This window comes from Embiotoca jacksoni, unplaced genomic scaffold, assembly GCF_022577435.1.
Source record: "Embiotoca jacksoni isolate LCO1_2020_lvr unplaced genomic scaffold, fEmbJac1.0.p SCAF_1, whole genome shotgun sequence".
Classification (NCBI taxonomy): domain Eukaryota; kingdom Metazoa; phylum Chordata; class Actinopteri; family Embiotocidae; genus Embiotoca; species Embiotoca jacksoni.
In genome coordinates this window covers 17092245-17106625 of record NW_027185229.1, presented here as the reverse complement: position 1 = coordinate 17106625, position 14381 = coordinate 17092245, and the positions used below count along the sequence as shown (strand labels likewise).

The 14381-nt window shown below is 40.8% G+C and overlaps 1 protein-coding gene across 5 annotated transcripts; it reads right to left on the bottom strand.

The window, feature by feature from the left end:
- Positions 1-1638: 1638 nt before the first annotated feature.
- Positions 1639-14360, bottom strand: eif4enif1 (eukaryotic translation initiation factor 4E nuclear import factor 1). 5 transcript variants are annotated; one of them, XM_069143988.1, is made up of 19 exons: positions 14062-14360; positions 12886-13038; positions 12728-12801; positions 10709-10836; positions 10167-10441; positions 9683-9881; positions 9407-9570; positions 8534-8672; positions 7418-7594; positions 6633-6913; positions 6067-6135; positions 5174-5354; positions 4868-4956; positions 4361-4497; positions 3901-3976; positions 3660-3783; positions 3248-3562; positions 2936-3106; positions 1639-2609 (listed from the first exon to the last, which is right to left on the bottom strand). In XM_069143988.1, exons 2-19 carry the CDS (start codon positions 12985-12987, stop codon positions 2434-2436), a joined length of 2877 nt encoding a protein of 958 aa, XP_069000089.1. In that variant the 5' UTR covers positions 12988-13038; positions 14062-14360; the 3' UTR covers positions 1639-2433. The 5 variants fall into 5 exon arrangements, with proteins under 5 accessions (XP_069000089.1, XP_069000098.1, XP_069000105.1 ...); XM_069143997.1 differs by having other exon boundaries at positions 6067-6132; XM_069144004.1 differs by having other exon boundaries at positions 6678-6913.
- Positions 14361-14381: the final 21 nt, after the last annotated feature.

The following is a 14381-nucleotide window of genomic DNA, read 5'->3' as shown; positions in this document are numbered from 1 at the left end:
AAAAAAAAAAAAAAAAAAAAAAAATCTTTTACGCTTCCGTAGTGAATACGTTTCATTTGTGGTTCTCTGGTTGTAACAGCGGTCACTTCAGAGGAGCCCCGGCACCGCGGGGGTCTCTCGTGTCTTTTACGCCTGAACAACGCAGGTCTCTTCCTGCTTGGTTGTCTGTAAAAAAAAAAAAAAAAAAAACCCCTCCCCCAACCAAACCAACCACAAACCCGAGGGAGAGAAAAAAAACAAAACCCAAAAAAACAACCTTTTCCTCTCCGAGCGCAGCCTGGAAGCCCATTTAAAACACACGCGATGCCTCATAATAATACACGAGTCACCGTCAGGTAAACGCTGGCTTCACTACAAGACAATAAAAACAAAAACAAAATATCCCCGGGAAAGTATGAAACGCCGAAATCAAGCGATGACGAACATATCGACTCCCATAATCTGTGGAAATAACTGAAGGGCTGATTAGTTTGGAGAATTGGTTGTACATGTTTAGCATGATCTTTATGTTGTTCCGAGTGAAAATATGTCATCAGTTCTTTTTCAAATATACAATCCCAAAGTGGGAAGACACTGAATGACAAATTGGGTCTACTCCTCTACAGGGGGGCAGGTTATTAGTAACCTAATCTAGTCCACCATCACCACCTACCATAGCATTACAAATGATCAAATTAAAATATAATTAGTAGAAAGTACAAAAAAAAAGAAGCCCATTTATTGGACCCGAACCTGACTAATACTGGATTTTTTTTTTTTTTAATACATAAGCATACCTTAAATGTGATTATTAAAGCTTTTGTGATCAATTTCAAAACATGTAAAGACAATATTTCTTAAAAACCCCAAACACATCTTTGACATTTATGCAATCATGTTTTGCCATTTATCCGGATGCTATAATATCTACAATAAATCAATATAAACAGTTAATCCACCTAGATGATTGATTGGTCTCTCGACACCCGAAGTGTTGAAGAAACTCCGGTAATTAGATGTATAAATCGGCACAACTAAAATATTCTATGTCCCAATATTTTGGGTGACAGGAAAGAAGATGTAGGACAATTTTTTTTTTAGCAATTTTCAAGTTAGTCCATTAAGAGTAAATACATAAATCGCATTCACTAGTTTTGAATAGCTACAAGGTTCAGATTTACTCTCAAACCATTTTTTTTTTTTCATTTTAATAGGTAAACCTGTAAAATAAAATCTAATGTGATCCAAGACAAATTATAAAGCCTCCAATGCAGTTTTGTTGATACCAAGAGTCAACTATGTTATAAATGGGATTGTAGTTAGTGGTTCTGTGCTGCATTATCTCTTCATAATTTACTCCACGCGTGTACGTACATGCAAAACAGGTAGGCAAAAAATTATACACATTTCAGTCGAATACAGTCCAGAATAACACCACCACAAAGTATGACCTCATCATTAACATAGTTGAAATAACACCTGAAATAACAGTTAGGCTTTCATAAGCTTGGCAGAGGTCAAATTTAAAGCCAACTAGGTGTCTCGTTACCGTGTGAAATTGTACAGGTGTACCTAATAAAGTGTCAGGAGTACGCATTCACCCACTGAGCTCAAACCAGCAATAAATAGAGAAAACAAAATCATTTAGAAAAAAAACAATTAAAGCTTTTCACTCAAGGTTTTATTTATTAACTCTATCTGTGCTTTTTATAACTTAATAGCACACAAAAAGAAACTGAATCCCAACCACCCTCAAAAATGACTGTGTGAGCAGTGCTGCCCCCCCTTGTGACAGGTAGGATTGGAGAGGATACAGTTAAAAGGAAAAAAAACAAAACAAAAAGGCACAACCAGCTCTCTGTATCCCCTGGAGGCGTCTTGAAATACTCCATTTCTACAGAAAAGGGCCACTAGCCCATGCCACAAAGGAAAGGTGGAAGTATGCACTAAAGTTACTCATCAACCCAACAATTCCCACCAACAGTGGCCCTCTCAGTGTAGTTCAGGGGAAAATTAAGGTGGACACGACAAAGGAATGCTACCAGCTCTTGGTGACTTTGTCTCTCGCAGTTTTCAGTTTAACTGCAGGATTGTTTCACACTTCCCCTTACCAAGAAAAACACCATAGCTATATACACAGAATAAGATTCTTCCCACGGTCTGTACAATTGGGCCTATACATTATTTACTGTGCAGAGTCTAATACAAAAAACAAATAATAAAAAAAAAAAACAACAAAGATCACTCAGCTGGCAATACATTTCTCCATCACTCATCTCTTCAAAAGCAGTGACTTCAAGGTTTAAGACGAAGCATGGTATGGTTAGGATGTCCCGTTCTGTGCACTGTCTTTCAAACTAAAGTTCACATTTTCATGGTAATGAGGAGGTGGAGATGGGCAAAAGGGGGGGAAAAAAAAAAAATCTCACTTTCCAGCACATTGTTTTTTGGTTCTTATGGCCGGAACTCCAATTCATCTACACTTATGACCTTGGCCGGCATGGAGGGCAGCGGCTGCTCTAGCACGTCTGATCCAAACCACTTGGAGAGGCCTAGAGGGGGGCTGGCCTCGTGTCGCTGGGAGCCATTTGTCCGGTGGGGGCCTTGGCTCTGTGACTGACTGGGATGCACTGCAAGATAAGACAAAATAATGTAATCCAATTGCTGACACAAATACCATATTATAAAGATATATGATATATTATGTTCAAGCACAGTACAATAGTTTCTGATCAGTGCTTGGCACTTTGTACAGTTTGAAAACTGAAAGCCTGTAAATTACAAAATACTTTCTTCATGCAGAATCACTTGAATATCTAAGAGTCCCGTGCAGAAGCAGAGTACTGACACGCCAAGTTGTAAACATTTAGATAATCCAAAACTACTGTAGAGACATAATGCTGCTGCTACCACATGCTCACACCGAGTCGTAATAGCTGACAATTTTTCCACTCACTTGGTCTTTGTTGCTGAAGTTGCTGCTGCATTACTGCTAACTGTATCTGAGTATTGGCTCTGGGAGGTAGAAGTGGATGACCTGTTGCACCAAGAGGGTACAGCGGTTGTCCCAGCAGGGCAGGAGGCAAGCCTTGAAGTTGTGCAAGGTCAACATGTGATGGAAATATACCTTGAAAGTACAATTCAAAAAAAGTCCATCAGAAACTAATCTAGGTCAAAGCTGTAACATCAGGTCATTTACAAAAAGCTGTAACGGTTAAATATACAGGTTTGTACAAAAGATGAGAGTGTTTGGGGAAATAACACTAACCTGCTTGCACAAGGGCAGGTCCGAGCTGCTGGGGCTGGATACCCTGCGCCAGCATTCTTTGAACCATGTTAGGGTGGAGCTGAGGAGGAGGGCGCACCACGGGTACATGGGATAGCAGCGGTACCGGGTACATTGGTCGAGGAAAAGATGAGGAAGGTCCTGGAGGTATCATAGCGGCCGTATGATGTCCGGTGGAGCCAGATCTGAGACGCTCTTGGTCCTTGCTATGCAAGGTCTGCGAGCCGGTCTTTACTCCCCCTGACTGGGCAACATTTCCATCCATTGCTTCCAGGTATAGCTTTGGGGAGCTGCTGCCTGTAAACGCAACCCACATTTTCAATATTATAGTACTGCATTACTTCAACTGAAAAAGGTAAAATCAAGTGGTTGTAGGTAAATAATTCCTTTGTACCTCCTTGAGAGTGTGCCGCCGCGTCCTCCTTGCTCTCGGAACGACTCGATGGTTCATCTCTGCTTTTCTCTTTAGTCGCATACATTTTGCGGATCACAGATGTTGGTGTAAATGACGGGGACAACTGCCGTGTTAAAAAAAAAAAAAAAAATACAACAACAAATTAATACTCCCAATACTGAGAAGTTAGTCTTTACTGAACTACTGAAAAACCAGTGTGGCGAGTAACATTTATGCTCACCATGCTGGTGACCGGATTTCCTGGAGAGTTTCTTCCAGCAGGTTGAGGTCCTGGGGAGCGATTAACACGCTGTGGCCTGTGGATCACACGCGCACACACACACGTGCCATATATAAGCAGCAACCACGTCACCTCGTCATCTTCGTTTATATGCATAAAATTAGTACACCGATGTTTGCAAATAGGTAGCAAAATAATTACCGTGGTTGTTAAGAGGAAAACTAATGGTTGTACTGCAATAACATGCAACAGACCAAGATACATTTACCATCATTCTAGTTGCTAAAACCTGTAGTCCAATACAAATGTGTCCTTAATACTGTAGGATTTTAAGATTGCTGAATAAACAAGGAAGCATCAATCACATTTAACATGTATTATTTCATCATGAATATATCGATAATGGGCAATATGAGAATAGAATTGAATAAAAAAAAAATTAAAAAAGCTCAACACAAACCTGTTGCGAAAAGACATGTCCAGGGATTGTTTGTTGTAGCCTGACTGGAATGAGTGGTGGGCATGTAAAGCAAGGTCCTGCTGGAACGCCAGAGCTTCCAGGTCAGCCTGATTCACAGGCATAGAAAGCACCCTCATCTGGACGAACAATACACAGCAGATATCAGGACGTGTTACCTTTCTCAAACAAGTTGTACTGTATCATAAGCAAGTTATTGCATTATTGAAATTAAAAGCAAAACATTTTTTTATTTATTTTACAGCTAGGTATTTGGGCTGTCAATGTGACTTCTGTTTCACTGAAAACTCCCATACCGTGTACACGACATCAAACAATGTGTAAAATATGTTTTTTCAAATTTGATGGTAATTTACATATACAATACACAGTTATGTATTCACATATGAGCAAATAAAACCAAATAAACATTATGTGTGAAATATCTTTTCAGTTATCCAACAACAAAGCTATGAATCCAAGTCCACTGCATTCAAACATTTGAGTTACCTGCTGCTGTGCAGCTGATACTGGGCTGATGGACCTGTGCAAGTCAGCAAACTGTTCTGGCAGTATGGGCTGAGGACCAACAGGGAATCCTTGAAGCAGGAAAGGAAGAAGAGACATTTCATGATCCAGTTTGCCATCTACTAAAATGTAATTCGAGGACAATCATTTCCTGAGAAAACATTTGGGATCACTTAAGAGTGCAAATCATTTTTGGGGGTCGTACGAATATGCAGGTGAAGCCTGGTGGATAAAGAGAACATCAGTGCATACAACACGGACTCTTAAAGACTTTTAAGGTGAACTTACCTGCAGAAGTTTGCAACCGACTATTGAAGTAGTCAGGTGATGGGGCCCTCTGGGGAAAGAGAGGGGCTGAAGGGCCCTTGTGTAGTAGGGCATGGAGCGGGGCAGAAGTTTCTTGAGCCTCAGAGCTGCGCAACAGACTGCCAAGCTGCGTGGGGGAGCTACTACGGCCTCCCAAGAGCTCCTATAAAACAAAGAACGTACATTTCCCAAGAAGAAAAATTTATGTTAACATTACAACTCTGGCAGTTAGATTTAAGTGCAAAACTGGACAAAGAAATATCATTTGTATCAAGTTTTTTTTCTCAAAGTTCACTGTGGAAATTTACCGACTTGGGACCTAGGAAGCATCTTCAGAAGCTCAAGTACATCTACACTCTTTGATGTAGCACTCACAAGGTCAAAGTGTTGTCAGACATTTCATCTTTGCAGTTTGGTCATATTTGAAAACTTAAGTTGCACATCAGATTTCCTTATCTTGGGGGGGGAAAAAAAGAAAGAAAAAAAAAAACAATACCTGAACAGGTATAAACAATGTTTATAGAAAGAGTATACTGTTTGTACCAAACTGCTTGTATAGACTTTACATTTTCACCCACAGGAACAACCTCTAGTTTACATAAGCATTTAAGAATTTTGTCATCATCTTGGTGCTGAAATATGTATTCTCATAACCTCCCTAACCAACACTGGTGGCAGCAAGACCGTGCCACAAATTAGCAGCTGTTGTTGTTTTTTTCTTGCTCTTTGGTTTACATTCCATCTGCTGCACAAAACTGTTTTTCCCTGCTTTTGGCCTTACAATTAGTCTGGTTCTACCAACATTGAAGATATATTCAGAGTAGATCTGTACTGAATGTTTGTCAATACTATCCTAAGATCATCAACATACGCACCTGGAAAATGTTCTTCTGCTGTACTTGAGCATCAGACAAAGTGACCACAGCTTGCTCGGAGGGTTGCTGCTGTGTACAGAGAGAATGAAAATGTGGTGCGACGCAATACAGTTTCCTCACTAAACTGCAAAACGGCAATCCCACTGAGATGGATACGCACATGTCCAAGCCCATAATGCTTTGGATTAACACACCAATGTAATTTTCCCTAAAAGATTCTTTGTCCAGCTACATTTTACATGGTATTCATCTCAGTAGTTTAAAAAGTCCAATTTATTTTTTCACTATCTTTTTTTTTCTTTTACACAAAAGGACAGTTTTCAGAATTGGCATTTCAAAATATATGAAAAAAACCCCCCCCACAATATCCAAAACAGTTAATCAAATTTATGCCCATCGTTTTCTCGTTCATGACATTTTTCAGAAAGGGTTGTTCAAATTTGAAAGCTTGCATGTAGCATTACACAGGGTCCCATTTTAGGCGCTCAAACGCAACATGCACAGCGATGTTACTTATCCAGTGTAAACCTGTGGCAACATAAAACAGTATATACAATAATACTTACATTGTTTGTGTTGGTTTTGGGGTGAGTTGGCAGAGTTCCACTTGCCTTCATGCTGCTGACCAGTTTATTGAAGGCCGACATGTCTGTGTCACGTGAGCGTGGACGACTGCTGGAGCCACCAGTTAAAGCATTCTCTAAATGCTCAGCCATGAAGGGCGTGCCATTTCCTTTCTGTGGAGGTGCCATCTTTCTTTTTATTTGGCCGTGTGGTTCAGAGTGAAGCTTCATCCCTTTCATCTCTCCCTCCACCTCCTCCAGGGAGAGCACCACTCCACAGTTGGCTGGAGAGGAAAATAGATAAGTATATTGAGTTTTGTAGCACTGTCAAAACAAAAAAAGGTCCACTAGTGAATTCGGAAGTTACCATTTCATTTTAATTATGTGAAAATTTAAAAAACATTCTTAGAACTCCATCTGATAAAACTCAGATTTTAAGAGCTGTAATAGGACTCCTAAGTAGCAGAGACTGAATGATCTGAAAGGGTGATCAAGCCAAAAACAGTAAGAAACTTTAAAGGTTATAAAAAAATAAATTAAAAAAAAAAGCCTACTGTCTTCAGAGAGTGTAAGAACTTAGCAGCAGGATGTAATACACTGCATTAGAGATGCAACGATAAGCACTAATTGGCACAGGAAAACTGTCAAAGACACCTGAAAGCGTGATTTGTCTAAGAGGATGTACGTCACTTTAAACACTAAAAAGCGAGGCTTAAGATTTTTTTCAAGTCAGACGACACTTTCAGTACAACTCGGCTGTGGAAAAGTTGTAATGAACTGGCACTCACTACTTTCCCGTAACCGAGCCTTGTTGACCGAGAGGGTGGAAAGAAGGGGCTTCAGGTCTATTTTGGCTTTGTGCAGGAGCTCCAGAATGTCCACCTTCTCCTTGCACTCCGATGACTGAATAGGTGTGAAGAAGGAGACCGGGCCCTGGCTGGGGGATCTGCATCGTGGCTCAAGCCCTTCAAAGAAGCAAAACAGTTCAAGATTTAGGACATCCAACAGAGTAATTTAAGTCTTTTTATGGATAGACACTACAAAGCAAGAATGCAGAATTGCACTCGTTTCTCAGGAATCATTAAGGCTGCTTTTGAAGAAAATGTGTCTGATCTTGGGGTTTTAATTCTGAAGCCTGTGAAAATACTAGCCTGGTCATACCAGACCCAAATTCACTGCATAATTGTTTTGGCTACGCTTCAGCATAATCACAGTGAGGCCTGATGCTGTGAGCAATAGGCGGGGGGAGCGGGGCTACCGACACACAGCTTCCCCAAAGAGTGCTATTCCTGCACAGTTAAGGCCACTTTGTGTTTTATATGTCCACAAAGGTCTGCGTGACGTAAATTTCATCATCTGGCCAAGTTCGCAAGGATCCATGCAGAAGTCGCTGGAAACATCCACATGCAGCCCAAAATTTGTGACCAAGTGTGCTTACTGCGTATGCACCAGGAAAACAATATGGATGTTTATTTTGAGGAAAGGCTGTGCAAAGACATTTCAAACCTTTATAATCTTTCACGGACACACAGATGATGTTAATTCCAAAATAAGCAGCCATGACTTTCACAACTATCTGCCCCCACGTCCGACATTGTGAAGCAATAATGTGCATCATATGCAGCTTTGAGAACAACAGAGTAGGTCTGTCTGTAATTGAAGGAGATGCTGCTGGACTTTGCAGGTGCTGCAGTTTGTTCTCTCGAAATCCTGAGCACTGACCGGCCTGCTTCAAGTCCATGGAGCAGACCGGCACGCACCTCAATTGTAGTATGAATGAAACGTCTGTGCACGTCTGCCGTTAATGCACACATTCAAAATCTGCATCAGTTAGCACACGGGGACGTTGAACCCAATAATTAGCCCTTACAGGACCTTCCTTTGGGTGAAATCAAATCCCTTACCTGCAAGTTTTTCCAGCTCCTCATGAGGGGTGGACCGCAAACTGCTGGACCGGCTGCCTGATGGGCTCAGATTACTGGAGAACCACTGACTGAAGCGGCTAGCCGATACAGGGCCTTCTCCCAAAACATCCTCTATCATCTGCAAGACAGAAACAGGAGCCTGTAAAACAGACTGGGAAACAAAAATCTGCCTAACAAAGGGTGCGAGATCAAATGAGGAACTTGCATTTAGAGCATTGATTCAGCACAAAATGTGCTAGAAGCCTGAGGGCAGTGAATGCACTGCTGTTTGACCCTTTATAATTTATTGCCACAAACTAGCCAGTACACGACATTTTCATTGAGTTTGGATCTCTCCAGTCAGTCGGAGGGTCTAACGTAGCTTTAAATGATGGGCTTAAATTTGGATTGTCGATACCTTTTTAACCTTTCGTTGACCCTCTACAAGAGCCCAAAGAAAATATCATGAAAGTACACCAGTCAGCGACAGTACTCTCCAAAGACCAAGTTCAGTGATATCCAGCTGACACATAGTATTTGCACACTCAATTTAAAATCAGCTTATTCAGTTTTATAAAACATAAACTTGGGATACGAGCAGACCTTGAAATTAATAGGCTAAAACTGGGCCACAACTGCAACTCTACCAACTAAAAGACTGTATAAAACAAGTTTAAAAAATAAATAACCTGTAAGTCTGGCTTGGAGGAGGGCACTTGAAAACTTCTACTGTTAAGCTTATAGTGATTATAATACTGCATAAAGAAAAAAAAAAAAAAAACATTGATAAGGCTTTAAGAGTTATTCATGAGACCCATCTGTGATGTTGACACCTTTTACCCGTACAAAAGCACAGTGCACCTCAGTACTTACAGAGGCCAGTCCTGGCATGGTCTTCTCTAGATTGAAGAATTCATTGAAGTCAAAGTCTCCAGTCAACTGCTCTGGCAAAACATCAGGGTGAGGAACTTCCTGATCAGCTGTCGACTGCAAACCCACATCTTGCTCCTCAGCCAGTCCACCATTACATTCCACTGCTGCACAGGATAAATGTGACAGTTTTAACATAATAGTCACATTAGGGTAGTTTTCCAAAGAATGATACATGTTGGTAAACTTTTAAAAATATCAACCAAAGCTTTGACCTACCTTCTTTCACGGACTCTGTCCGCTTCCTTGATCGCCTAGTTTTGCGTTTATCATCTTCCAGGATTTTGTCGTCAAATCCAATAAGCTCAATTGTCTCAGACTGGCTGGTGGGACCCGCTGAGAACCACTCTGGCTCCTCCTCTGCATACGAGTCATTCCTTCTCCTTTCGCTAAACACACGTTTGTCACCAAAATCTCTCTGCAAACGATTACACAGTAGAACACCATTCTTGTCATGTTGATAGTAAATATTTGTATACATTGCTAGAATGCAATTGTCTAAAAAAAACCTTTTTAAAACTTTCAAATGTTATCCTTAAAATTATCTTATTTTCAAATGTAGCTTTGACAAACAAACTGAGGGTTATATGTGGCTTCCATAATGGCTTTTTAAAGAGATGGCAACCTCAATGCATTGTATGCCTCAACATCCTAACCCTAAGGGGTATGCATTATGGATGGACTGAAAGCAATGAACACCAACCCTGAATCTTTTATCCTTAAAGTCTCTCTCACGTTCCCTCTCCTTCTCTGCACGGGTTTCTCTCTCAAAGGCACGGGCAGCAATTATGCGTCCACTGCCAATTCTGCGTGCCCCTCCTAGACGGAGGGTCTCATTTTCCTTATTTTCCAGGGGGCTGATTGGGCGACGAGGGTGGGGTGCAGGTGCAGCATTGCCTTGACATCCACCTCCAAAGCTACGTCGCTGTGGGCTCAGAATCACATCCAGATCATCTTCCTTTAGCCGCTCACGGGGATCTGGACGAAATGAAGAAAATAGGTTGGGTTTATTTAGAGTACGCAGACTACACCCACAGTCACATTACAACAAGGAAACAGTTGCGTTTTGCAGCATATTCATTAATGAGCAACACAATAGCAAAAGATTATGCAAGATAATATTTTTTTCTGCTTCTGGACTTGTTAGTAGACCTCAAGATTCCCAAGAGCACAGGGTAAATTTCACATTTGTTTTGGCTTAATTCTAAGTGCGCAGATTTCTGGTATTGGCCACAAGTCATTTACCTGGGATTCTTCGTTTCAAAGGAACTCTATCATCCACGTAGTCCTTCTTAAAACCTTCCACTGGAGAGTTTCGCTCTGAAGTGGGATACAGTGAGGCATGCCATTTCTCAGGATCCCAGACACCTTCACTGTATCAAAAACACCATTTGAACCAACAATTAAAGATGTACATAACTAGTTTACAAAAAAACTGATTGAACTCTCCACTGGGTAAAAGTCTTAATATGATTAGCTTTGTTTTTGTTTTTCTTCCCCTTGCAACATTAACTATGAAACATACACACAAGTCACATTAAAGCTGTGAACTGAGATGAAACATAAAAATTCAAATCTGAATGCAATCCATACAATACGTGTACTTGGAAAACAAAATCTCCCTTGAATGTGCCTGTTTCAAACTGCTGAACGGCCACTGCTCATCTGGCTCAAACCAACACTGCCTCTAATGATCTAAACAGGTTTGAAAAGTGTCAAATAAATCATTCTAATATAAGAATTAACGAGAGAAATCCAGTGTTTCCCCTTCAATTGGGACCCCCTGCCCCTCCTGAAAGAAGCGCATGTCTAGGTCAAAACCTAGTATATGGCTGGACCCTATGTGAAACTGGAGGCTGTTAATTTGAAGTGTCGCAGCGTTCATCTTACCTGCGGTGTAACTTTGATCCTTCACTCACTCAGTGACAGGCACTCGCTTTATAGCTCTGGCCCCACTGTTGTCCAGTTCAAAACATTGTATTTATGTTATTTACCTAATTTCTGATCTCTGTGTGTCTCACCCAGGCCAGAGCTGAATCTCTGCTGCACTGACACAGTTTGGAGCAGACGAAGTAAAGGGAGTGAGGGGAGATTGTCCACTCATTAATCAATCGCTTTGACAGTGTTGTTCTCTGAGGAGTTAAAATGCTGAAATTGATCTCCAAATATAGCCGAGCGGCCTGACCAAGTAAGTCTATGTGTGGGAAAAGTGCATATTGTTTGGACCTTCCTTGATCTACTCACAACCGGGTCACAGGCTACTGTTAGTTCTCCTGCTATGGGTTTGTGAACCCTGTTACACACACACACACACACACACACACACACACACACACACACACACACACACACACACACACACACACACACACACACACACACACACACACCATTCCAGACAGTTGGACAAGGCTTAACTTGAATACTTTGATTTCTATGCTGAGATGTGGTCCAAATTTCAGATGTGTGTGAAGACAAGGTGCTATTTTCTGCATTCCTAAGCTCTCAGTCAAAAACAATGCCAGTATTTTCATGGTTTTACACGTGAAAAATGATATCCTATAATAGAATCTGAATTTTTATTTTGTTAAAAATGACAAAAGTGATTCATCTCCTTTGGCACTTTCACACTAAACATTTCTGGCGCTCCCATGAGAGGAACTACAAACCCTGTAGGGATGTTTCTCAGTTTGCACACACCACACTGTTACTCTTCAAAAGCTACTGGACTTCTTGACGAAAACAATAATCGTACTTCGCAGAACTCTGGAATTGACTCAGGCTCTGGTTTCGACCCTTGCCTCGATTGATTAGTTTGTTTATGTTGCCGTGTGCCTATTGACATTGACGAAAACTATACAACAGCTTCGGTTCCCTGTCAGAAAAGCCTGTCTGTAAAGGTGAAGTGGTGAAAATATTTTAGATATAAAAATATACTACCATGTTGCCAGAACGGCATTGGCTCGTGTTCAACTTATCAATGTACACTTGCCTTACTATTAATACTTTGTGTTGTAAAAGTACCGGGCCTGTATAAAGGAGCTAAAAAGGGTGCCTATATACTCCAACGTAATCTTAGAGCTGCAGATGACACTCACTGGTGTTGTAGACTCACAATACTTTAGGTTTCTCATTCTCATCAGCTCATACTAGTTGAGGGAACACCAATGACCAGTCATGTAATTAACCCAATTACTGTCAAAATTAAGTCAAAGGGATGGTATTAATATTTCTTAAACGCAAGGTCAGTCATTTTATTCTTACCTGTCATATTTCTCAGCGAGACATTCAGGCCTTTCATTGGAGACTGGCAATTCTTTTATTTCCAGAAGCTCCTCCTGTATAATAATTAATAATGGTTAAGTTGTGTTAGGAAGAACTTAGTGGCCCCTAAACAATAATACAACAAGTATTCTCATCACCTTGGTGTATCTGAAAGGTGCTGCTGCTGCTGCTGGCTGTTGCTCAGACTGGTCCACAGTGGCGTCACCATTCTTCTGCTCGACACAAGCATCTTTCTCCATGACTGATTTCAGGCGGAAAAAGAAGCTTCTTGCCCAGTAATGACTCTATACCTGTCAGGGGAAACATTTTTTTTTTAATCTTCATTAGTTGAATCATAGGTTGGACACTTCCTACTGGAAAACACAGCCATACAGGTTAACTGATTGCTTCAGTGGATGCTACTCAATTTATCATTCATGTCAATCAATGATAGCTTTTTTTTTTTTTTTTTTGCGCATCATTGTAGCGCTGCCCAGAAACACAAATGACATTTTAAACTTGTTTGCATGAAAAAAAACCAAAAAAACAATAACAACAATAATCAAAATCGGGGTTTCCCTACCATTTTAACACTTGAGTGTCTCACCCACGCGTTTTTCCACAACACCAAAGCCACTACAGCGTCACTATACGCTTTGTTGTTGTTGTTTTTTACTAATGCTCGGTGATTATTTGTTAATCGCAGATAGTGCATTGTTAAATTAACATTTTAACGACAACAGGCCAAAAAAAATAAGTTGTTCAGTAAAAATACACGCCCACACCGACACCGCAGCACCTACGACCTCCAGAAACACCCTGAAAACTGACAATAAACTGAAACTAACGACGAGTTCACTCACGTGGCGACAGTTTTTTTTTTTTTGCAAATGCCGCGAGCATTTAATTGGCTTGTTAATTGACAACAGCCGCAGACAGCTGATTGAAAGGTGACACGACAATTACAACAACACGCCAAAACCATCGGCATTCATTTAAATAAAAAAAAAAAAAAAAAAAAAAAAATGACTGAAACATCTCGTCTTTGAACGAAACCTTTGAGAAAAAAAATATATATATATTAAAAAAAAAAACAGCCAGTACAAAACGTTGACGATTCTTAAAACGTGAATTTTGTCTCTTGACAAGAGTTTCAGGAAAATAAATACACGCTAACAATTTAGCCCCGATGTTGGCAGAAAGGTTAGCTGAATCGAGATAGCGTCCCACGCACAGTTAACTCCAAAACACCCTCCGTGGTGTAAAAAAAAAAAACCTGTACAAACCGGTGACTAGATAGTACATCAGGGGAAAGACACAAATGATGAACTTACTCGGGTTGACTGCTGCGTGGTTGCTTACGGCCGAGCAGCGGCAGTTCACGTTAGTTAGCTCCCCCGCTAGCCTAGCTCGGGACTGGGGATAATGCCCACCCAGCGAGCACCAAATCGTAAACCGGTTTTGAGTTGTAGCAGTTATTTCAATAAATGTGCACTGTAGTGGGGGTAACTTAACAGAATAACACGGGTCTAAATAACAAATTAAATCACACGGAAACGGTGTAATCTCAATTGATTGTATGCTCTTTCTCTGTTTTCTAAGTCGTAGCAGCAATTTTCCTGTGATCACCGCTTTAAGAAGGTCCTAGGAAAGA

Excerpts from the sequence above, each read along its gene's own strand:
- eif4enif1 (XM_069143988.1), bottom strand. The coding sequence starts at position 12,987 with ATGGAGAAAGATGCTTGTGTCGAGCAGAAGAATGGTGACGCCACTGTG. Across the intron at positions 12,802-12,885 it reads CACCTTTCAGATACACCAAG|GAGGAGCTTCTGGAAATAAA; the intron begins GTGATGAGAATA and ends ATTATTATACAG. Across the intron at positions 9,882-10,166 it reads TTAAGGATAAAAGATTCAGG|AGAGATTTTGGTGACAAACG; the intron begins GTTGGTGTTCAT and ends AATCGTTTGCAG.